Source organism: Aspergillus nidulans, chromosome VII (assembly GCF_000011425.1).
Source record: "Aspergillus nidulans FGSC A4 chromosome VII".
Lineage (NCBI taxonomy): Eukaryota > Fungi > Ascomycota > Eurotiomycetes > Eurotiales > Aspergillaceae > Aspergillus > Aspergillus nidulans.
Genome location: NC_066263.1, coordinates 1398673 through 1415988, shown reverse-complemented (window position 1 = coordinate 1415988; position 17316 = coordinate 1398673). Strand labels below are relative to the sequence as shown.

Here is a 17316-nt window from a genome sequence, read left to right as displayed (position 1 = left end):
TACCAAGCTGATGATTAACGCCTTCATGCAGTCTGGCGACCGCTCCCCTCCTGGGTCCCCGAGGCCTCCAACGTCTCCAAGGCCCCAGCTCCAACCCCAAACTGCACACATAATTGTGGTCCGATCGAGCAAGCTGGGGTAGATTGGCGGCACTGGACCTGTCGCTGTGGATACGGATATTATACGCCTGAGGGAGTATGGATTTCGGGTTTTGACGTCCGCAATGGGCTGCAACCACCACGAGACCAGCAACGCGCTGGTGACCGCTAAACGGCTGCAAGAACACAGGATTGCACCATGTGCGGGCTTGAGATCTTTCCAGCCTGGCTGCTGTCTTGGATATATACGACATTTTCAATGGCTCGCGGCTACCGTCCCAATCCTGCCATCGTTCAGCGCACAACTCTGGATATCTGGGATGAATATTCGACTGCACATACCACAACTTCCTCCAAGTCTTCCAATACACATTGGCTGATTACCGAGTGCACGTCGGTGGCTCGCTATATTGGGAATAGCCGAGACCCAACCGCTCAGCCTGGCGGGCGTACATAAACGACTGCGATGCCCCTTCACAGCGCTGAAGGTGGAGCTTACTCGCGGCAAATTTAGAGTTGATGATTATTATGGCTAACTCGCGAACTAAAGCGTATTTCTGGGATATATATAGGTCAAAAAGCTACACCAATTGGAAGCTTGAACCAGTGAATAAGACACCCAAATACAGTGGCCCCTTCTTTATATTCCATTTCAGCTAGTGAAGTCACGTAGGCGATGTAGAACCCCGCCACTTACTGAGGTGCGTGGACTTCCGAATTCAAAACCTTTCTATGAATAACGTAAGCATTCTCTCGGTTAATCAATAGCCTTGCCACGAAAAGCCGGGGACCGGGTTATTGTCAATGCACTTTGGGATGAGACGCTATGGAACAGAACCTTGGTCATCTCTTCTGGTGAAGCACCGCGGTATCTCAGCAAGATCTGGAAGCATGTGATTTCAACCCAAAACGGGATTGTATGGCCACTTATCATTTGCTGGCTATGATAGTGGATGAATCAGTCGGACACTAGGATCTAAGTTGGGGCCTCGTTGAAACTCATTGGAAAGTTGAACTGCGAGCGGTTGAAGGTTGGCAGTCTGGCAGACACTGGACTCTAATATTGCCAGCGCACACGGGTAAGCAATCAGCCTTGTAATGAATGAATTCTCCAATACAAGGAAACATGGAAGCATAGTTGTAATCCCACTGGACGCCCTGAAATTAATGGGAATAATGAAAAAAAGAGGGCTCATATCGTGGAAGGCACAAAGTGCAGGTTAGAAACAAAAGGTGATATCAGCTAGAACTTTAAGCCTAGCCCACATCTGCATTGTCTTTTGTTGAACAGCAATATCATCAAATGTGCAGTATTTACTCATCATGATGGTAAACAGTCTTTATTACTGGATGTGGTTGGCCATACCAGAAGCCCCAGCCTTATATCTCTGGTCTCCCTGGCGCTGCACATAACTGCTATATGGGCTGTTGAAGCTCTAGGAGCTTTCAGCGAGTCTGGAGAGATAACTAGCCATGAGTGATTCTCCGCTTTAGATCCTAAGCAGGGTCTTGGCTAAATAACCAGTGAACAAGGCTGTGGCTTTCTTCTCACGTTCCCTCCCATTTTGCCCATCTCGGTACTTGAGTCTCGCCTCAGCCTCGTAATAAAGGCGCCGTACTTGGGTAAGTATTGAATTGGTAGTTGCTCCTCGGTTTACTCTTCGCATTCATGACTGGCGCCTTGGACAGCGATTACACTGTGACAGAGACAGACCAGAAAACTGAGTGTTGTTTGAGCACAACGCTGATAGCCAAGACTGTACCCAAATACGATTATTCTAAGTGACCATATGTGATTCCCTTGGCTACTTGGGCGCTGAAGAGTTGAACTTTGATGCCCAAGTCTGTGGTGTGGGGGTTATGAGCTCGCAGTGTGTGAATCCTGTCCTACATCTGGTCTACCTCAATATTGACATGAAAACCACCTTATAAATACATCGACAGCAACTCTCCATCCAAACTGTATGTTACACTCTGGGATAGGATACCCAAGAGCGGAACAGATGTTCATTCAGTCAAGCTTCATTTAGCCTACAATTGTGAATACATGAAGCTGCTCCCAGGTCTAGATAAACTAGGCGGACCACAGTCTGCGTCGTCTCATAAGCATGATTGGCCGTACGTCGATTTTTGGCCATCATTTCATGGCTGAATGCATCCCATTGCCATATGGCGCCGCTCAGTCCCAACTACCGGATGCGCAAGTCTCCTCGCCAGTGCTGATAGATAGAAGAGCACCTCTGCAAGCTGACGATGGAGGAGTCCAATTTGGCCGGAAATTCAAATCTAGCACTGACCAATTCTAACTTTCACTGGCATCTATATCAGGACATAATCATATAACCGAAGAAGTTGACACATCTGCGAACCTGAGGTTCCACCGTCACCGTTGGTACCCGATTGACTGTTACTCGTGTAAACGACCCTGAGAGGTAGTAACACCATTTACTAGGTATACGGTGGCCGAGCTGAAGTACTGCCTGTGCAAGTTCCTACCAGGACGGGGAAGGCCGAGCGCTATGCCCCATAATGCTAATTGCATCTAGATGGACCGTTTAATGACATGCAAGTCCGCATTATTCATTTCCCTCCAGGTTCCATTTTCACTGTAAATAGGGCCAGTAGATCTGCTAATCCATGATTCTTTTGTAGAATGACTGAGGTCTTTTTCATATCTCCCTGAGAGGTGCTAAGTTCTTTTGGTAATGACCATCCTATAGATTCGTTGCGAGCTGAAGAGGACGTGCTGATAGAAACGGAACACAGTAGAAAACCAGGTTCCACGGCAAAACAACAAGCAGCAATATGACACACTTCAATTTAAGACTCTCGTAAGAATAGGTATATTGTTCAGTCTGTCGAGGGCTCATATCATTAGTGCGGGAATCGGCGCAGGAATCCATCTGACACGCTGCTAAGTAAATATTTGGAACCTGTCACGAACACCCAAGTGTCACAGAGCCAGAGCAATATAACATCCATCAGTTTTAATCCACGAGTATCTCTAAAATATGCCCGCCCGTGTGGCTGCATGTTTGACTAGCGACCTCGTATTCGAAGTCACAGTGACAGAACTTCCCGAGGCAGAGCTGAAGCCTTGTCAAAGGCACACCATCGGATACATGCTAAAAACATGCCTTAACATGCAAGCCCAATTAAAAAGCAATGAAGCAACGTAAGAAGACCAATGAATTTACAGCAGCCGCTTTCAAGCGTGGGTTAGAAACAATTATCGAGTGAGCTACTTTGCTTACCCAGTTTACTGTTTTAGAACAGCAACGTCCGCATCAGGCAGGAAGAAGACTCCGTATTTTCCTTCTTGGATGGTATAGGTGCCTATCTGGTGATTTATCAAAGTTCTAAGCATGAAGAAGACCACTGCGTACATGCAAGAGCTATGGGTTGATATTGCTTTTTGTGAACTGTTGCCGGGGTTTAAAAATTTTCAAACACCAAATGTCTTGGGAAAGAAAAGTCTCATCCAAAAACTATCATTCTAGAGTATCAAATCAGATATGATATGGTTGAATATCCAAAGTCAGGTGTTCCACTCTCTGCAACCATTTTCATTGCCAAAGACCAGCCTTCTGGCTCGGCTTTAGACCTTAACCCATACCCTGATCGAACCATTAGCGTATCCCGCAGCCAATGCAGTCCAGTTGGTGAAAATGCCACAGCTTGACATTGCTGGTTGCTGAGTGAACGATGATGTCTCTCGTGAGCGCCCAGATTTGGACGTTTCTATCGTATGACGCTGAAGCGATTTGTCTGCTGTCTGCAGAAAACGCATGACCGACTATTGTATTTGTGTGACGCTTGAGTCCTCGATGAAGGCTTGCTGTCACAGCATCCCTACATCTTAATTGACCTATCGTTCGATGCAGATGCGAGAATGTTGTCATTGCCGTGCTGCAGGAAGGCCACTGCCCTAACCGCGCCGGTGTGTCCTGTGATCTGCCGCAGGTATTGTCCAGTTTCTCCATCCCAGATTCGAATCATACTATTGGATATCTCAGAAGCAAGGTATTTGCCGTTAGAGGAGAATGCAACCGATGATACCTTGTCTGTATGCCCCTTCAATTCCTTTGAGCTTTGTGTTTTGATATCCCAGAACCGGACAGACTCGTCTGCAGATCCAGAAGCAAATCTGTTACCATCGGGTGCAAAGGCAACACTGTCAGTATCTGATGCATGACCAGCAAATTCAACTATTTTTCTGGCGTTGATACATCAAGAAGAAATATTTTGCCGGTATAAGCATCAGCGGCTAGGAGCTGTTTCCCATCAGGGGAGAACGCAATGCTCGAGATCTCAGCCTCATCGTCTTTTCATCGGTGGAGGAACCATTATTCTCCATATTCAAACCCTAATCTCACCCAAGCTGTCCGCGGAGGCCATAATTTGCCCTCCGACGAGAAAGCACAGACCTGACCTCGTCGACATGTTTCATATCAACTGGCAAAAGGCTCCAGTCTCTTTTTGGTCTTGTGAGCATCTCGCATATCTGGTCTTTCATCTTTTCGTTCTTATCATTCACAATAGCCGATATCTCTAAGATGTTATTCTCTGAGTTCAGCTGTACTGCTCGAACATGTCTCTCTCTCGGTGCGAATTGCATCCACAACCTGCTGCTGGCAATCTGGCCCTGGCCCTGGCTCAGGCCCACTATCTTTGCCAGATTCGACTAACAGGACATACTCGCGGCTCCACACATTACTTTGAGGACTGGAACTCGTGGATTTTCTGTAGCAAGATTCATTAGAACTCCACCAAGTGCCTGATACACATTTGTCATCTTCGTCGCATCTCCTAGCGCACTCAGCAGCACTCTTAGCGCTCATTGTTGGCAATCCATTGCGCGTCGCATAGGCCTCGCATATGTAATCGTACTTCGTATTGCCGATATATCCTGCGCCGGAAGCGCGGTCTGTGCAACATATCGCAAAGTTTGCGTGAGGGCTACCACCATCTGCGTCGAGGCAAGAGTCGGAGCCGGCGCAGGCATATTTGGCGTGTCCGATTATGCCGATGGCTGGTAAACCAAAGAGAACTGGATTGAAATACATGGGATCAGAGAGGCAGGCAGTGCCGTGATGTCGAGTTTACATTCAGTGAAGGAATGATGTAGTTTGCAATGCATCTGCCTCATAAAAAAACTAACGCTGGTGTATGCGTACAGTCCTATACATAATGGCTCAGTGCAGGTACAATGGACATCAATCTTGCATTATTCTAGACGTCATCACTCGGCAAAGTTCAGCGGAACTTTGAGCTAGAAGGTTAGTCCATGGAAACCTTGCTTTCGTGCACTGCTGGTCGCCGTTGCTAACACATTAGGGATCAAAAAAGCAAGTTACAAACCAGCTGGACAGGCTATATCGCCGATAAAATATATCCAGAGGTCTTTACATGAATGGGGAGGAGCCTGATATCCTTCTTGTACACATTTTCTCCCTTCGCTTCCTCCCCTCTTATACACGTCCTTTTGTTCCTCCAGCTTCAACTAAAGATGCTGAGAGACGAGAATCGCAGGTGATCATGGCCTCATTTGTTAAGCTTTGTAGAGCGCTTATTTAGCTTCCCGTAGTTCTTATAGTCACATTGTTAAGTCAATTAGTCTTACTTTTCATCAGAGTGGTGTCTGACGTTGCTCCACGCAGCGATATAAATCTTGGTCGATCTATGGACACAATTGCGTGCCGATGTGCACGGCACAGTGAAAGAGTTTGATTATCAATAGGGAGGATGTTTTGGGAAGCTTACAATCTATTTCCAAGAAAGCTCTGGAATACATTTTGCTTTTTTATTTTGGGGCGTAAGAGGGATGAGTTGGCAGTCCTGGCAGCCTATTGCTGCCTGAGTGGCCGTTGCTACAATCGTGGAATCCAAACTTCCACTTCAAGACCACAATCCAATCCTTCTGCAACAATTATGTTCTCTACGCTACCAGCTGAGCTACTGCTTCTAATAGCAAGTTACCTGAATGATCACTTGGATATTCTCTACCTCGCCTACTGTTGCCATGCCTTTTATCGACTGCTCCTACCGAAGGTCTTCGAATCGCTTGACCTGTTGAAACACCGCAAAGGACACCTATGTCATCTCGTACATAAATTCATTTCAAATCCACAATTTGCGCGAGAAGTTCACACCTTGCGTGTGCACAATGGCTGGCGACCTACTTCCAGCGTGCGTTATGACCAGGAGCCAATCCATGCGCTCTTAGTAGCGATCTTTGGTCCTGGGGACAACTTATCTGTCTGGAAACGGGAATTACAGACTTACGAGTCTAATGATGCTTTTCTGGCTCTTCTTTTGCATCTTTTGCCGAATCTGGAAAGCCTTTGGTTGCAGGTTCATGATTTTTCAAATCTCACTCTCAATATGCTGGGTAGGATTGCGTACACGGACAAGCACTTCCAGTCGAAAATGCCTCTATTGAAGCTCAGAAAAATCACCGTGGAATGGCGGGGTGCGCAAGACGGCATTGGAACTGACCATATTCTTCCCATATTCCAACTTCCCTCACTGCGCTCGTTTCATGGCAAAATGATCCGCGATACGGATAGCAATGATGACGACAATTACGAGTTTGACGTTGCTGGATATATTCAGGGCAATGCTGGCAGCTCCAGCGTGACTCATATCGACCTTCGATCAAGTTGTTCTCGAAAGGGATTTTCTGATCTCATTAATGCACCCAAGAGACTCGAGTCCTTCGTTTTCGAGCATTCCAATGACCCCAACCAGTCAGAGGACGAGAATATTTATGCATCACGATTCTACTCAGCACTTCGCAAGCATCAGAACAGCCTGCAGGAAATTGTACTGGCTTATGATGAATTAAAAGGTGACGACTATGGCTGGGATTACGTCGGGTCATTTGTGGACTTTACTGCTCTCAAGAAACTCCGGCTAAGGTCTACCAGTATTCTGGACTGGGAACAGTGGGGAGCCTGGGAGAATATATCGAAAAACACACTAGATGACGTGCTACCCCCTTCAATCGAGACACTAATTATTGATGGCATGCAGGGAGCCCAAATGAAGACCTTGGCCAATGCGTTTGCGATCTTGCTCTCAGGCGGGAACCCCCATTGCCCGAATCTGAGGTACGTGGAGATCACGAGCGATTGGATGTCAGAGCAGCAATCGACCGAGGTGTCGAACCTCAGACCGCGCCCTATACCGGACATGTTGCCGGAGTATGCTAGCTTCAAAGACACTATCGAGTCGTTGTGCTTTGGTGCAGGCGTCGAGTTTTGTCTTCGGGACCTGCATGTCGAGCGTATTATTAGAGAGAATCGTCGCAGTCGGTGATCTCAGCGAAGGTAAAGAAGCTAGGTGCTATATATGTCACTATACCCGCATAGTTTTCCATAGCACATGTAGCCGTAAACCTCAGTACCAACTCACGGTAATCGATCAGACATTGGCTACCTAAGCCTATCAGCGTCTACTTATTATTTAGCCGCATATGATATCGCGCCTGGACTGATGGGAGTATTTAGCTGATTTTGGGCGCTTCCCTCAGCGCCTCTTGATGTGGTTGTTATAATTCCCTACTGCATACGGCGACTTGATAGGGGCATATATGTTCTTTTGTGTTTAACCATATTGACAGCTTGTCTTCAATCATACGTATCCTGAAGCTCAGGATGGAGTTCTCTACTATAAACTCTCTGTGAAACAGTATTCATCCTCAATCACGTTGCCCGCGTCACTCTACCCCTGCCCTACCCACGCCGCCTCTTATCTGATTCTTCATTTCCACTCGCTCTCCTCCAGCAACTCCCACGGCGTTTTTCCCCTCAAAAATCCCGTTGATTCATCATGGCATTTATATTCTCCCCAGCTGCCGGCTGCAAAACACACATCATATCATCCTGTGCCCGGATTCCGTCTTCAACTGTCGCCCTCTTATACGGTGGCATTGTAGATAGCAAACTTACAACCTTTTTTATATGATCCTCTACCTTTTGCTTGGAAGGGAATACAAGAATCTTAGCCCTTAATAGCTTCTTAACTAAAGAGCCTTTATGTAAACATGTACAGCTTGCTCGGCAATTCGAACTTTCCGTCTTCTGAATCTTATATCGCGCATTGGATCCTGCTTTCCTGTCCCATCAATTCCTGCTCCGTTTACGCTCTTTTCGTGGCATAGTGGATGGCTGAAGTTGGTTGGTGGTGGACTCGTCGGAATTTTTGGAGTTTCTACTGTTCGACTAGGAAATACCCTATACTCCGTATACTGGTGGGTAAGTAGCCCTACTTGTTTAAGCTCACACCTGCCTACTTCTGTTCCAGAAAAACTCTATCTACTTAGGTACTTAGAAGGTATTTTCTAGGCATGTCATCTTGCTCATCCTGTCTTTACGAAGCCTTGTCTCCCAATCTTCATCTCCACCGTTGACAGCCAACTGACACCCTCTCTATCTGATATGGAAATATCTTGCGATGCTCATTGTGTACACTAAGTGTACTGATGAACCGCTGGCTGGCTTACGCCACGTGATATAAGTGACCACGAGCTCCAACCCCTGAGGATCTGATCTCTCAATGTATCGCATCAAGAGATTGAAGGAGAGATCTATCGCCATCGAGACGGATAATCAACTGTCATATGGCCCCCGATTCTTACTAGGCTACGTTCGCGTAGTTGATACAGCTTCTGCCCTTTCCCTTTGAGCATCCACAACAGTTTCCTTAATTGATAAATATTATTATTTAACAGCTTTCTTCTATGCGAGGTATACATAGACTGTATGCAGGTATAGATGGGCTCAACATGGCATTAATTACTTCTCAACTACCACGACAACATAGCATCAGCCGGGACAGGCGCCAATTGTACCCATGCTCATACTCCGGGACTAGACCGGGGAGTTGTCGGGGAGCAAAGGACAGCAGATCCGGCCGTTCCCCGGCGGAACCTCAGGCTTCCACGGTTGGTGGACTCTATAAACGGCGGAAGTCTCATTTGACAGGTCCTCGCAAAGCACTAACACTTCGTCAGCTCTAATTTCATGATGTCTGGTTTCGAAGCTCACTTCTCGGACCGCCCCCAGTTCTCGGGATTCATGAAACCATGTCGCTTTGAGGGTGACGTCTCTCATTTGGAGGTGTACGGCGAGATCCCCAAGGATATCGATGGGGTATTCTACCGGGTAATGCCTGATCCTCAGTTGCCCCCCTTCATTGAAGACGATCCCGTAAGAACAAAACACCATCCGGCGTCCGATGGAGAAGGCTAACGCATGCAGTGGTTTAATGGAGACGGCAACGTCAGCGCCTTTCACATTCATGACGGTCGTGTATCGTTTCGGCAGCGGTATGTGCAAACCGAGAAGTTTGTACGCGAGCGCGAGGCCCAGCGCGCCCTGTTGGGTAGGTTCATCTTCACCCATCTACAGCTATTTGGTGCTAATAGCCGGGCTAGGCAAGTACCGCAACAGATTCACCGACGCGGTCGAGCTTAAAGTTCGCAGCACAGCTAACACCAATGTCGTCTTCTTCAACGGGCAGTTGTTGGCCCTGAAGGAAGACTCGCCCCCCTACGCCCTGGACCCTGTTACGCTGGACACTAAAGGGCTGTATGACTTTGAAGGCCAGCTGCCATCTCTCACATTCACGGCGCATCCGAAATTCGATCCAGCCACGGGCGAGATGGTTTGTTTCGGATACGAGGCGCGGGGTGACGGTACACCAGACGTGTGCTATTACAGCGTCTCGCCGACTGGAAAGTTCACGGAGGTCGTTTGGCTGGTCGCGCCAGTCGTGGCTATGATTCATGATTTCGCGGTCACTGACAACTGGGTATGTATATCTAGTCCCCGACTAGGGTTGCGTCGACGCTTACGCTGCTGACAGGTTATCTTCCCCATCATACCCCAAGTATGCGACCTTGAACGAATGAAGCAGGGAGGCGAGCACTGGCAATGGAGCCCAGAGACCCCGTTCTACTTGGGTGTCATGCCGCGTCGAGGCGCCAAAGCCGAAGAAGTCAAGGTACGGCTGCATCTGCCGCCTTTTTACAAGCTCCAGTTGAAATAATCCATCACAGTGGTTTCGATATATGAATTCTTTTCCTGGCCATACTGCCAATGCCTATGAGAACGAGCAAGGGCACCTAGTCATCGACCTGGGTCTAAGCGAGAAGAACGTCTTCTTCTGGTGGCCCGACGCACAAGGGAACGCCCCCGAACCCAGCTCGATTGTCTCTCAGCTCGTCCGATTCACCATCGACCCTCAGACCGAGGACCTCACTCTTCGTGAGCCTGAAGTCCTGCAGGAGGGCAACTCGGAGTTCTACAGGATCGACGATCGGTTCGCCACTCGCCCTTATCGACACTGCTACTTTGACCTGATGGACCCCCAGCTGGGTACTGATTTTGAGCGCATCGGTACCAAAATTGGCGGGGGATTTCCCTTATACAACTCACTGGCCCACCTGGACCATACCACAGGACAGGTGGAGGTGTACTTCCCAGGGAGAACCCACCTGGTTCAGGAGCCCGTCTTCATACCGCGGAAGAACTCGAGTACTGAGGGAGACGGCCATGTGCTGGCTCTGGTCAACAACTATGACACGATGGCAAGCGAGCTCCATTTACTGGATACGCGCGATTTTGCTCGCGCGCAGGCCAAGATTCTGCTTCCGGTCCGCTTGCGTCAGGGTCTGCATGGAAGCTGGGTAGATGCGAGCGATGACGATCATCGTGTGTCGACAGTGGGATCTTAATGAATCAGTCAGCTTCCAGCTCATACTCAGCACTTACTGCATCGGCTCAAACGGAGTCCTGAAGCGCATACTCCCCTTTAGCCGTCCATACTTATTGGCTAGAACATACTGAGGATTGGGGGGGGAATGTGTACTACATGTAAGGTCCAATTACTTAACAGTACTCTCAGTTTAACCTAGAAAATTCACTCTGAGAAGAAATCGATGCGGTTGATTATAATAGCCCAAGTTGTCCACGACCTTACTGGGCTCTCATTCTACACTGCGTTGAGCCATCTTATAGCCTGACAAAAAGAAGTGTTGCTGGTGAAGACTCGAATATCTCTTCCCCCTGCTTGCATATATTAAAACACGCGATGAATATGGAAGACTAAGATAGCTAGGCCGCCCTTTCAATTGTAATCCGAATATACCAGATTTCCGTCATGAGTAAAAAGGCACCGATGTACATACATAAATAGCCAATGCTGTATGGACAACAGTGTTCAACAAACAGTTGATCCGTGCATCATCCTCATCTCTCATCAAATCTTTGCTGTACCAGATACTGCCTCTCACTGTTCCATATTCCTGACTTTCCTGGTGAAAGGATGCCGCTCGGATCGAACAAGTCCTTTAGCGCGCCAGTAACCTTCGAGAAGACATGGCCATTGAAGTCCAATTTCCCTGCTAGATTATCCATATGACTCACATGAGTACGATACACGATATATCCCTGCTTCACTCCATCTCGCGCCAGAGTTTTGTACAGCTCGTGGACGCGCGGTTCTTCAGCAAGGGTATAGACAACTAATTCAATGGCTACCACATAGCGCGGGTAAACATGGAAATCCGCGAAAAAGTCAAAGTTGGCGTCGATGGTGTGCTGCTTTGCCGTGAGGTACCAGTTGTACAACTCACGGCCGGAGGGGGGAAGAATGGGTGAGGTAGTCGATGTGCCCGCCGCCGGGCTCTGCACGACTATTGACAAGGTTCAGAGGTGACAGGGTTGGGATTCCACTGTGAGGGATTTCTTCGCTGCCAATCTCAGCGGCGGTGATAGCGCGTCCGGGAGTGCCAGGGAACTCTCGCCACTGGATCTGGACGCCAGGGATGACGCTGAATGAGCGCTGGACGGTGCTCAGCAGGGCGGGCAGCATCTCCACGGATCCATAAAGCGAGAAGTACGCCTTCCAGAAGCCCCAGCCTTGCTGCTTGCGGATCTCCTCCAGAACCGGGTACGGAACGTGGGAGTTGGGCTTCGTGTGCTGTGCCAGCTTGGCCTGCACTTCCGGCGCTTGGGAGAATAGCGCAATGCGGAAGATATTGGCGATGGACGGCGAGTTTAGGATGACAGAGCGCCGCATGAGGTCAGAGAGGACGCCCACCAAGGGGATGAGATTCTCTTCCTGCGGAACACTGACCGTGACCGTTGCGTAAGCTTCTGGGGCTGGGGTAATATGGATGCCGATTTTGGTGACGACTCCTGTTCCAATTAGCAATCTTTGATCCCGATACCTCCAGTTCAGTCCAAGGCTCACCGAGATTTGACTGGTAAAAGAGACCATCAAGGCCTGGTCCAACTCCTCTGTTTGACTCCTTTAGCTCGCAACTCTTCCATCAAAAGATAGTTGGAGACATACCCTTTATACAGCACAAACGTCTTATTATCCGTCATTGCCCCCATCCCCGTACGAAGCAAATCCCCATTCGGCAACACAACCTCCATTCCGCACTGCGACTGAGAATGCTCTCCGTTAGGCGTATATCCGAATCCACGATCCATGGTATTTCCCAGCACTGATCCCCATCCGATCGCCGGGACCGAGGGCCAGAGACCCAGGCCGCGCCGTTGGATTTCTTCATATAGATCGAAAAAGGACACGCCGGGCTCCACGATTGCATAGCCGTATTCTTCGTTAATCTCGACTATCCTGTTCATTCGGTGCAGGTCAAGGATCACGGACCCTTTGACGACAGGGCTTGATCCGCCGTACCTGTGGCTAACCGTTAACTGGACCGGATACGGGTATCATGAAGTGACCACGTACCCAAGATTCTTCCCTCTTGAGACAGTCCACAGGGGCACTTTGTGGCTGTTCGCAAGCTTCAGGAGTTTCTGGACATCTTCCACACCCCCCGGGCGAACAGCGCCGCTTGGTTGGTGGAGCGTAGAGAACGAGAAGGGGTCGCCGTATGAGTCCTGGTTCCGAACACCGTTGAGGGCACCATGTTCAGGAGTGCGCGAAACATTCTCCTCCCCGAGCACGCTTGCGGCATCATCAAAGAACCGGGTCAGCGTCTGGGCATCTGGTGTGTTGAACCTTCTCTGCGGAGACATGGTGGCGTAGTTCAGGAATGGTATTGCCACAGCGTAAATCCTACTCTCTAGGGCGGGAAGGGTTCAAGATATAGCCTACTATGGGACGTGTGGATTATATATTCTCCAGCCAGCTGCAAATTCTTGCTGCACGGCTCAAAGTCTGCTGTTGACTGGGCCCCCTTTTCGGGAGTCCGGGGGTTCGTGGTTATGCGGCTGCTCGGGGAGATAAAGTGCGGCACCCAGGCGAATGGTGAGGTGCTACAGTAGGTTTGGTCTCAGCCTGTATGATATCCATGTACTTTAGCAGCGAACTACTGTTGCAGTCTTGTTGGGCGGGGCGTTCATGATATAAGATATGTTTTATCCAGGGCGGCAAGGGGAGGGTAAGGATGAAGAAAGAGAGAGCATCCTGAGATCTAGCCCATTTGCTTTAGCATTATATACACGCAACATTCAATGCGTTTCGGTGGGCTATGACAAAGTATGCGTCGTTCTTAAAATGGACACGCTTTTCTAATGCTTATATTTGAATGGATGATAAAACAGCGCACTAGGGAAACGCGTTCCTTCTACTTTGACTCTCGGCATGGCATAATGGCATCTGGGACATTTATCGCTTCTCTGGACACTGATTGCATTTCGTAAGATGTATTTCGTTTGGGACGACCTGTTCAGTGGATATGAGTATTGAATACTTGTCAACCAGAGACCTCCCCTTACTAGTCAACATACAGCATCGCTCGACCTTGCCCTATCAACGAATATGAATTCAATATTCCTCTGGGAGATCAGGAAAGCCCCTAAATGACCATAAATTCTTACAAGAACATCACGACCTTCAATTCTCGTTGCAGGCCTCGGTCACATGACTAATATAAACCAGTAACCACCCCGATAGTCCTCTGTATATATAGTGGATATAATATATACATGCTTGACACTTTCTACCCCAACCACGTGAAGGACACGATAATGCTTGCTGGTATAATATTATCAAGGGTAGTATCATTGCCGTATACCGTCCAGAGACCACATGCTAGGTGCCCTTCCCCAGGACCAACGAAATGCAAATACTTCCCGTGCTACGTCAGGGCTGACTGGCTATCCGCGCTAACTCCCCGTCTTCCCCGTCTTCCCCGTCTTACCCGGTTGGAACCGGCCACCGCCTGAATTATTGGGAATAACCGAAGGTGAGTAATGGCAATGATGACTTGGTCCTGGCTGGCTGGCCACGAGAGCTCGTTGTTACTCGAGCAACATCAGTGACCGCATGTCAAGATGCACTTCGGCATTTAGACTCCATAGCTGTGCTTACTTGATGGTTCTATAGTTCTCTGACCCAACAGTAAAGTGTCTTGGCCGCTGCCTGTGGTGGGCAACATCCTCCATAACCCTAGAATTTGGCATACCCCGCACTGACAATAGCGTGGCTGAGCTATCTGCTCGCTCTGTGTACTGAAAAGGCCCGGTATCCTGCTGGGTATGTCCTAATCACCATGCCAACAGACCAGCCTCATGGAGCCCAGCCCGGTGACTCCGACATTCTGCACGCATCAAGACTCCAAGGCCGGAAACGGAAGAGGGTCTCCGTGGCGTGTCGGTCCTGTCGCGCACGAAAGTCTCGAGTAAGTACAATGGCATCTCTTGGGCGGGAAATTGCGGTTTTGACCTCAGATGTAATGTAAAATATAGTGTAATGGCACTCAGCCATGTTCGTCATGCGAGGATATGGACACCGAGTGCCGATACGACCAGCCTTCGACTCGGCCTCGTACCTCTGTGATTGGTTCTCAATTGGGAGACTTGTGAGTAATGTCTTTCTAGACATGGCCATTCATCTAGTCCGATAGCGTTCTCATCTTATTCATATAGGCCGCATCCGAATGCAGTGCTAGAACGGCGACTGCAGCTCATCGAACAGAGACTCCAAGTACTGGACCAAGATACCAGATCATCCATGGCATCCGTGGCCACTGAAAATGCAACACATGAAGGTCGACAGCCATTAGATCTCGAGGGACGGAGTGCCACTGCTGACCAAGACGATGGAGTGGATGGCATGGGTGCCGTGCCTCTGAAAGATGGAGGCGAGGAAGAAGAGTATTTTGGTACGGTTCTTCATGAGGTTCACCAGCAGGCTGGGTTAACGATTATCCTCCATTATTCTCGCAGGCATGTCGTCCAATGTGGTCTTCTTGCGGTTCATCATCGAGACAATGAAGCAAGGAAATCCGCAAATTGTTCCTCCAACTACGGCCATGGCGGCTCCACTGGACCTGGGCCAAACTGGCAATGGGAGCATTGACGAGTTCGACGAAAGACATACGGCTACTACTAGCGGCTATAGAAGCAGGCGTCCTACCACAAGAAGTCTCTTTACACTCCCTTCTCAACGAGAAGGAGACGCATTGTTACGTTTGTACTTCACCACTGTCAACCTGATGATTCCATGCGTCCACGAAGACTCATTCCGTGACACGTATGCAAAAATGCAAAGAAACGGACTGGGAAGCGCTGGGAGGACGTGGCTCAGTATACTTTCTGTAATATTTGCCATTGCTACCAATGTGGCCGCGGCAATCTCGCCCCCCAACGAACGGGCAACCAAGTCGAATATGTACTTCGAGCAAGCGCTTGAGCTGATAAAGTCGGATATGCTGGGACGGCCATCATTGGAAATGGGTATGAAACAGCCCAACTGCGATTTCTGTCGACTGCGCCTGCGATCTGACAACCCTAGTACAACTTTTCCTCCTGATGGAGGCGTACCTGGAGGGTACTACATCTTCATCCATGACATGGACCGTCCACGGACTCGCAGTGAAAGGGGCATATCAGCTGGGACTGCATATACGGGATTTCAGGGATGTCTCGGCGATCGACAAAGAGGTGCGACGGAGACTTTGGTACTGCTGCATCGTCAACGATCGGTAAGCGAGCCTGACCCTAATAGTGAGCCAATTGCTTATAGTCAACTTGCTATAGTCTACTGAGCACCAGATACGGGCGCCCTCCACTCATCCCGCTTTCTCACGTCCGGCTTGAACCCAGCGTGCATATACCATTCAGCAACGTGTCTAGCGCCACGACAGCATCCAGTCTGGGCTTTTTTGATGCCATCATGTACGAGAACCTCAAGAGAGCCCACCGATCCCATGGTAGACTAACAGCACGGAATTAGGACCTTGACTCATATCATGGGTGACGCACTAGAACAGCTCTACGATCAAAACCTCGCATTGCAAACTTGTCTCCCGACAAGCAAAGTGCTTGACCGTATCTCCGGACTCTGCTGGAAACTGGCAGAGTGGCAGGATGCACTGCCCGCCGACTTAAAAATAATAGATCCCGGCAAAGAGATGTTGGAAGATGTTCCTCTCACCGTTGGGACTGCGAGGTTCCGCGTCCTCCTCTCCCTCCGCTATCTTGGGACAAGGGTTTTAATTCTGAGACCTGTCCTCAACCAGTTCCTCGTCATGGGCCAGGACGTGGCTCCTTCTAATGAGCATCAGTCGGAGTGGCTTCGAAACTCCGGGGAGACTTTGCTTGTAGGCCTGGTGCATACTTGCCGCAATGTCTTCCGGATCAGCAAGTCTATTCTCGTGGGGTCACAGAGGAACCAGAATCTGCTGGGGGCTTGGTGGTTTTCGTGTTTTTATAGTATGCCAGTTACCGAGAGTTTTGCCGACAAGCGCGAAAGATGACTAACTGCTGTCTAGCATTCAATGCCTCTCTCGCCATCATCGGTGTCCTTATAGTTCAGACACTGCCCATTTCCGTGCCCCAACCACAGGCCGACTCCGCATGTTCGACCGCTGAACTCCGAGGATTGCTCGACACGGCGATGGAGGTGCTTACAGGCCTTGATCAGGGCAACAAGACTCTTATGAAGTGCAGGGACACGCTGGGAAAACTGCTTAGGTGGATTGATCTCAACGCAAACTCCACGCCTGGTAACTCCGACTAGACCATGTCAGTTTGTCGTCAAGGTTTGGAGAGCTAATGCACGTATAGACACCTTCACACGAGAATCTTTATCGCTACTCTCATCCGGCACCTGGACGGGCCAGATCCTGGATCCGTGTCTGTTCAGTTCTGAGGCCTCTCTGGGTCTTGCCATAGGGGCGTATGATGATGTATATGACTCTCACATACGCGAGGTGGCAGAATCCTGG

The 17316-nt window shown here is 49.2% G+C and overlaps 5 protein-coding genes across 5 annotated transcripts, besides 1 other annotated feature; 3 read left to right on the top strand and 2 right to left on the bottom strand.

Moving 5' to 3' along the window:
- Nucleotides 1-17316: part of a sequence feature (contig 1.26 403..389371(1)) that runs on past both edges of the window.
- On the bottom strand, nucleotides 3951-5164 carry ANIA_01645 (uncharacterized protein; the record flags this gene model as incomplete). The annotated part of the gene is made up of 3 exons (XM_654157.1): nucleotides 3951-4314; nucleotides 4526-4649; nucleotides 4681-5164. 3 exons carry the CDS (start codon nucleotides 5162-5164, stop codon nucleotides 3951-3953), a joined length of 972 nt encoding a protein of 323 aa, XP_659249.1.
- On the top strand, nucleotides 6265-7418 carry ANIA_01644 (uncharacterized protein; the record flags this gene model as incomplete). The annotated part of the gene is made up of 2 exons (XM_654156.1): nucleotides 6265-6287; nucleotides 6494-7418. The coding sequence occupies 2 exons, from the start codon at nucleotides 6265-6267 to the stop codon at nucleotides 7416-7418; spliced, it is 948 nt and encodes a 315-aa protein (XP_659248.1).
- On the top strand, nucleotides 9128-10839 carry ANIA_01643 (carotenoid oxygenase family protein; the record flags this gene model as incomplete). The annotated part of the gene is made up of 5 exons (XM_654155.1): nucleotides 9128-9310; nucleotides 9428-9485; nucleotides 9529-9914; nucleotides 9969-10106; nucleotides 10162-10839. 5 exons carry the CDS (start codon nucleotides 9128-9130, stop codon nucleotides 10837-10839), a joined length of 1443 nt encoding a protein of 480 aa, XP_659247.1.
- On the bottom strand, nucleotides 11354-13159 carry ANIA_01642 (FAD-binding oxidoreductase; the record flags this gene model as incomplete). The annotated part of the gene is made up of 4 exons (XM_654154.1): nucleotides 11354-11799; nucleotides 11840-12369; nucleotides 12462-12752; nucleotides 12870-13159. 4 exons carry the CDS (start codon nucleotides 13157-13159, stop codon nucleotides 11354-11356), a joined length of 1557 nt encoding a protein of 518 aa, XP_659246.1.
- Nucleotides 14638-17108, top strand: ANIA_01641 (uncharacterized protein; the record flags this gene model as incomplete). The annotated part of the gene is made up of 8 exons (XM_654153.1): nucleotides 14638-14766; nucleotides 14834-14946; nucleotides 15014-15249; nucleotides 15314-15823; nucleotides 15882-16071; nucleotides 16127-16299; nucleotides 16355-16801; nucleotides 16861-17108. 8 exons carry the CDS (start codon nucleotides 14638-14640, stop codon nucleotides 17106-17108), a joined length of 2046 nt encoding a protein of 681 aa, XP_659245.1.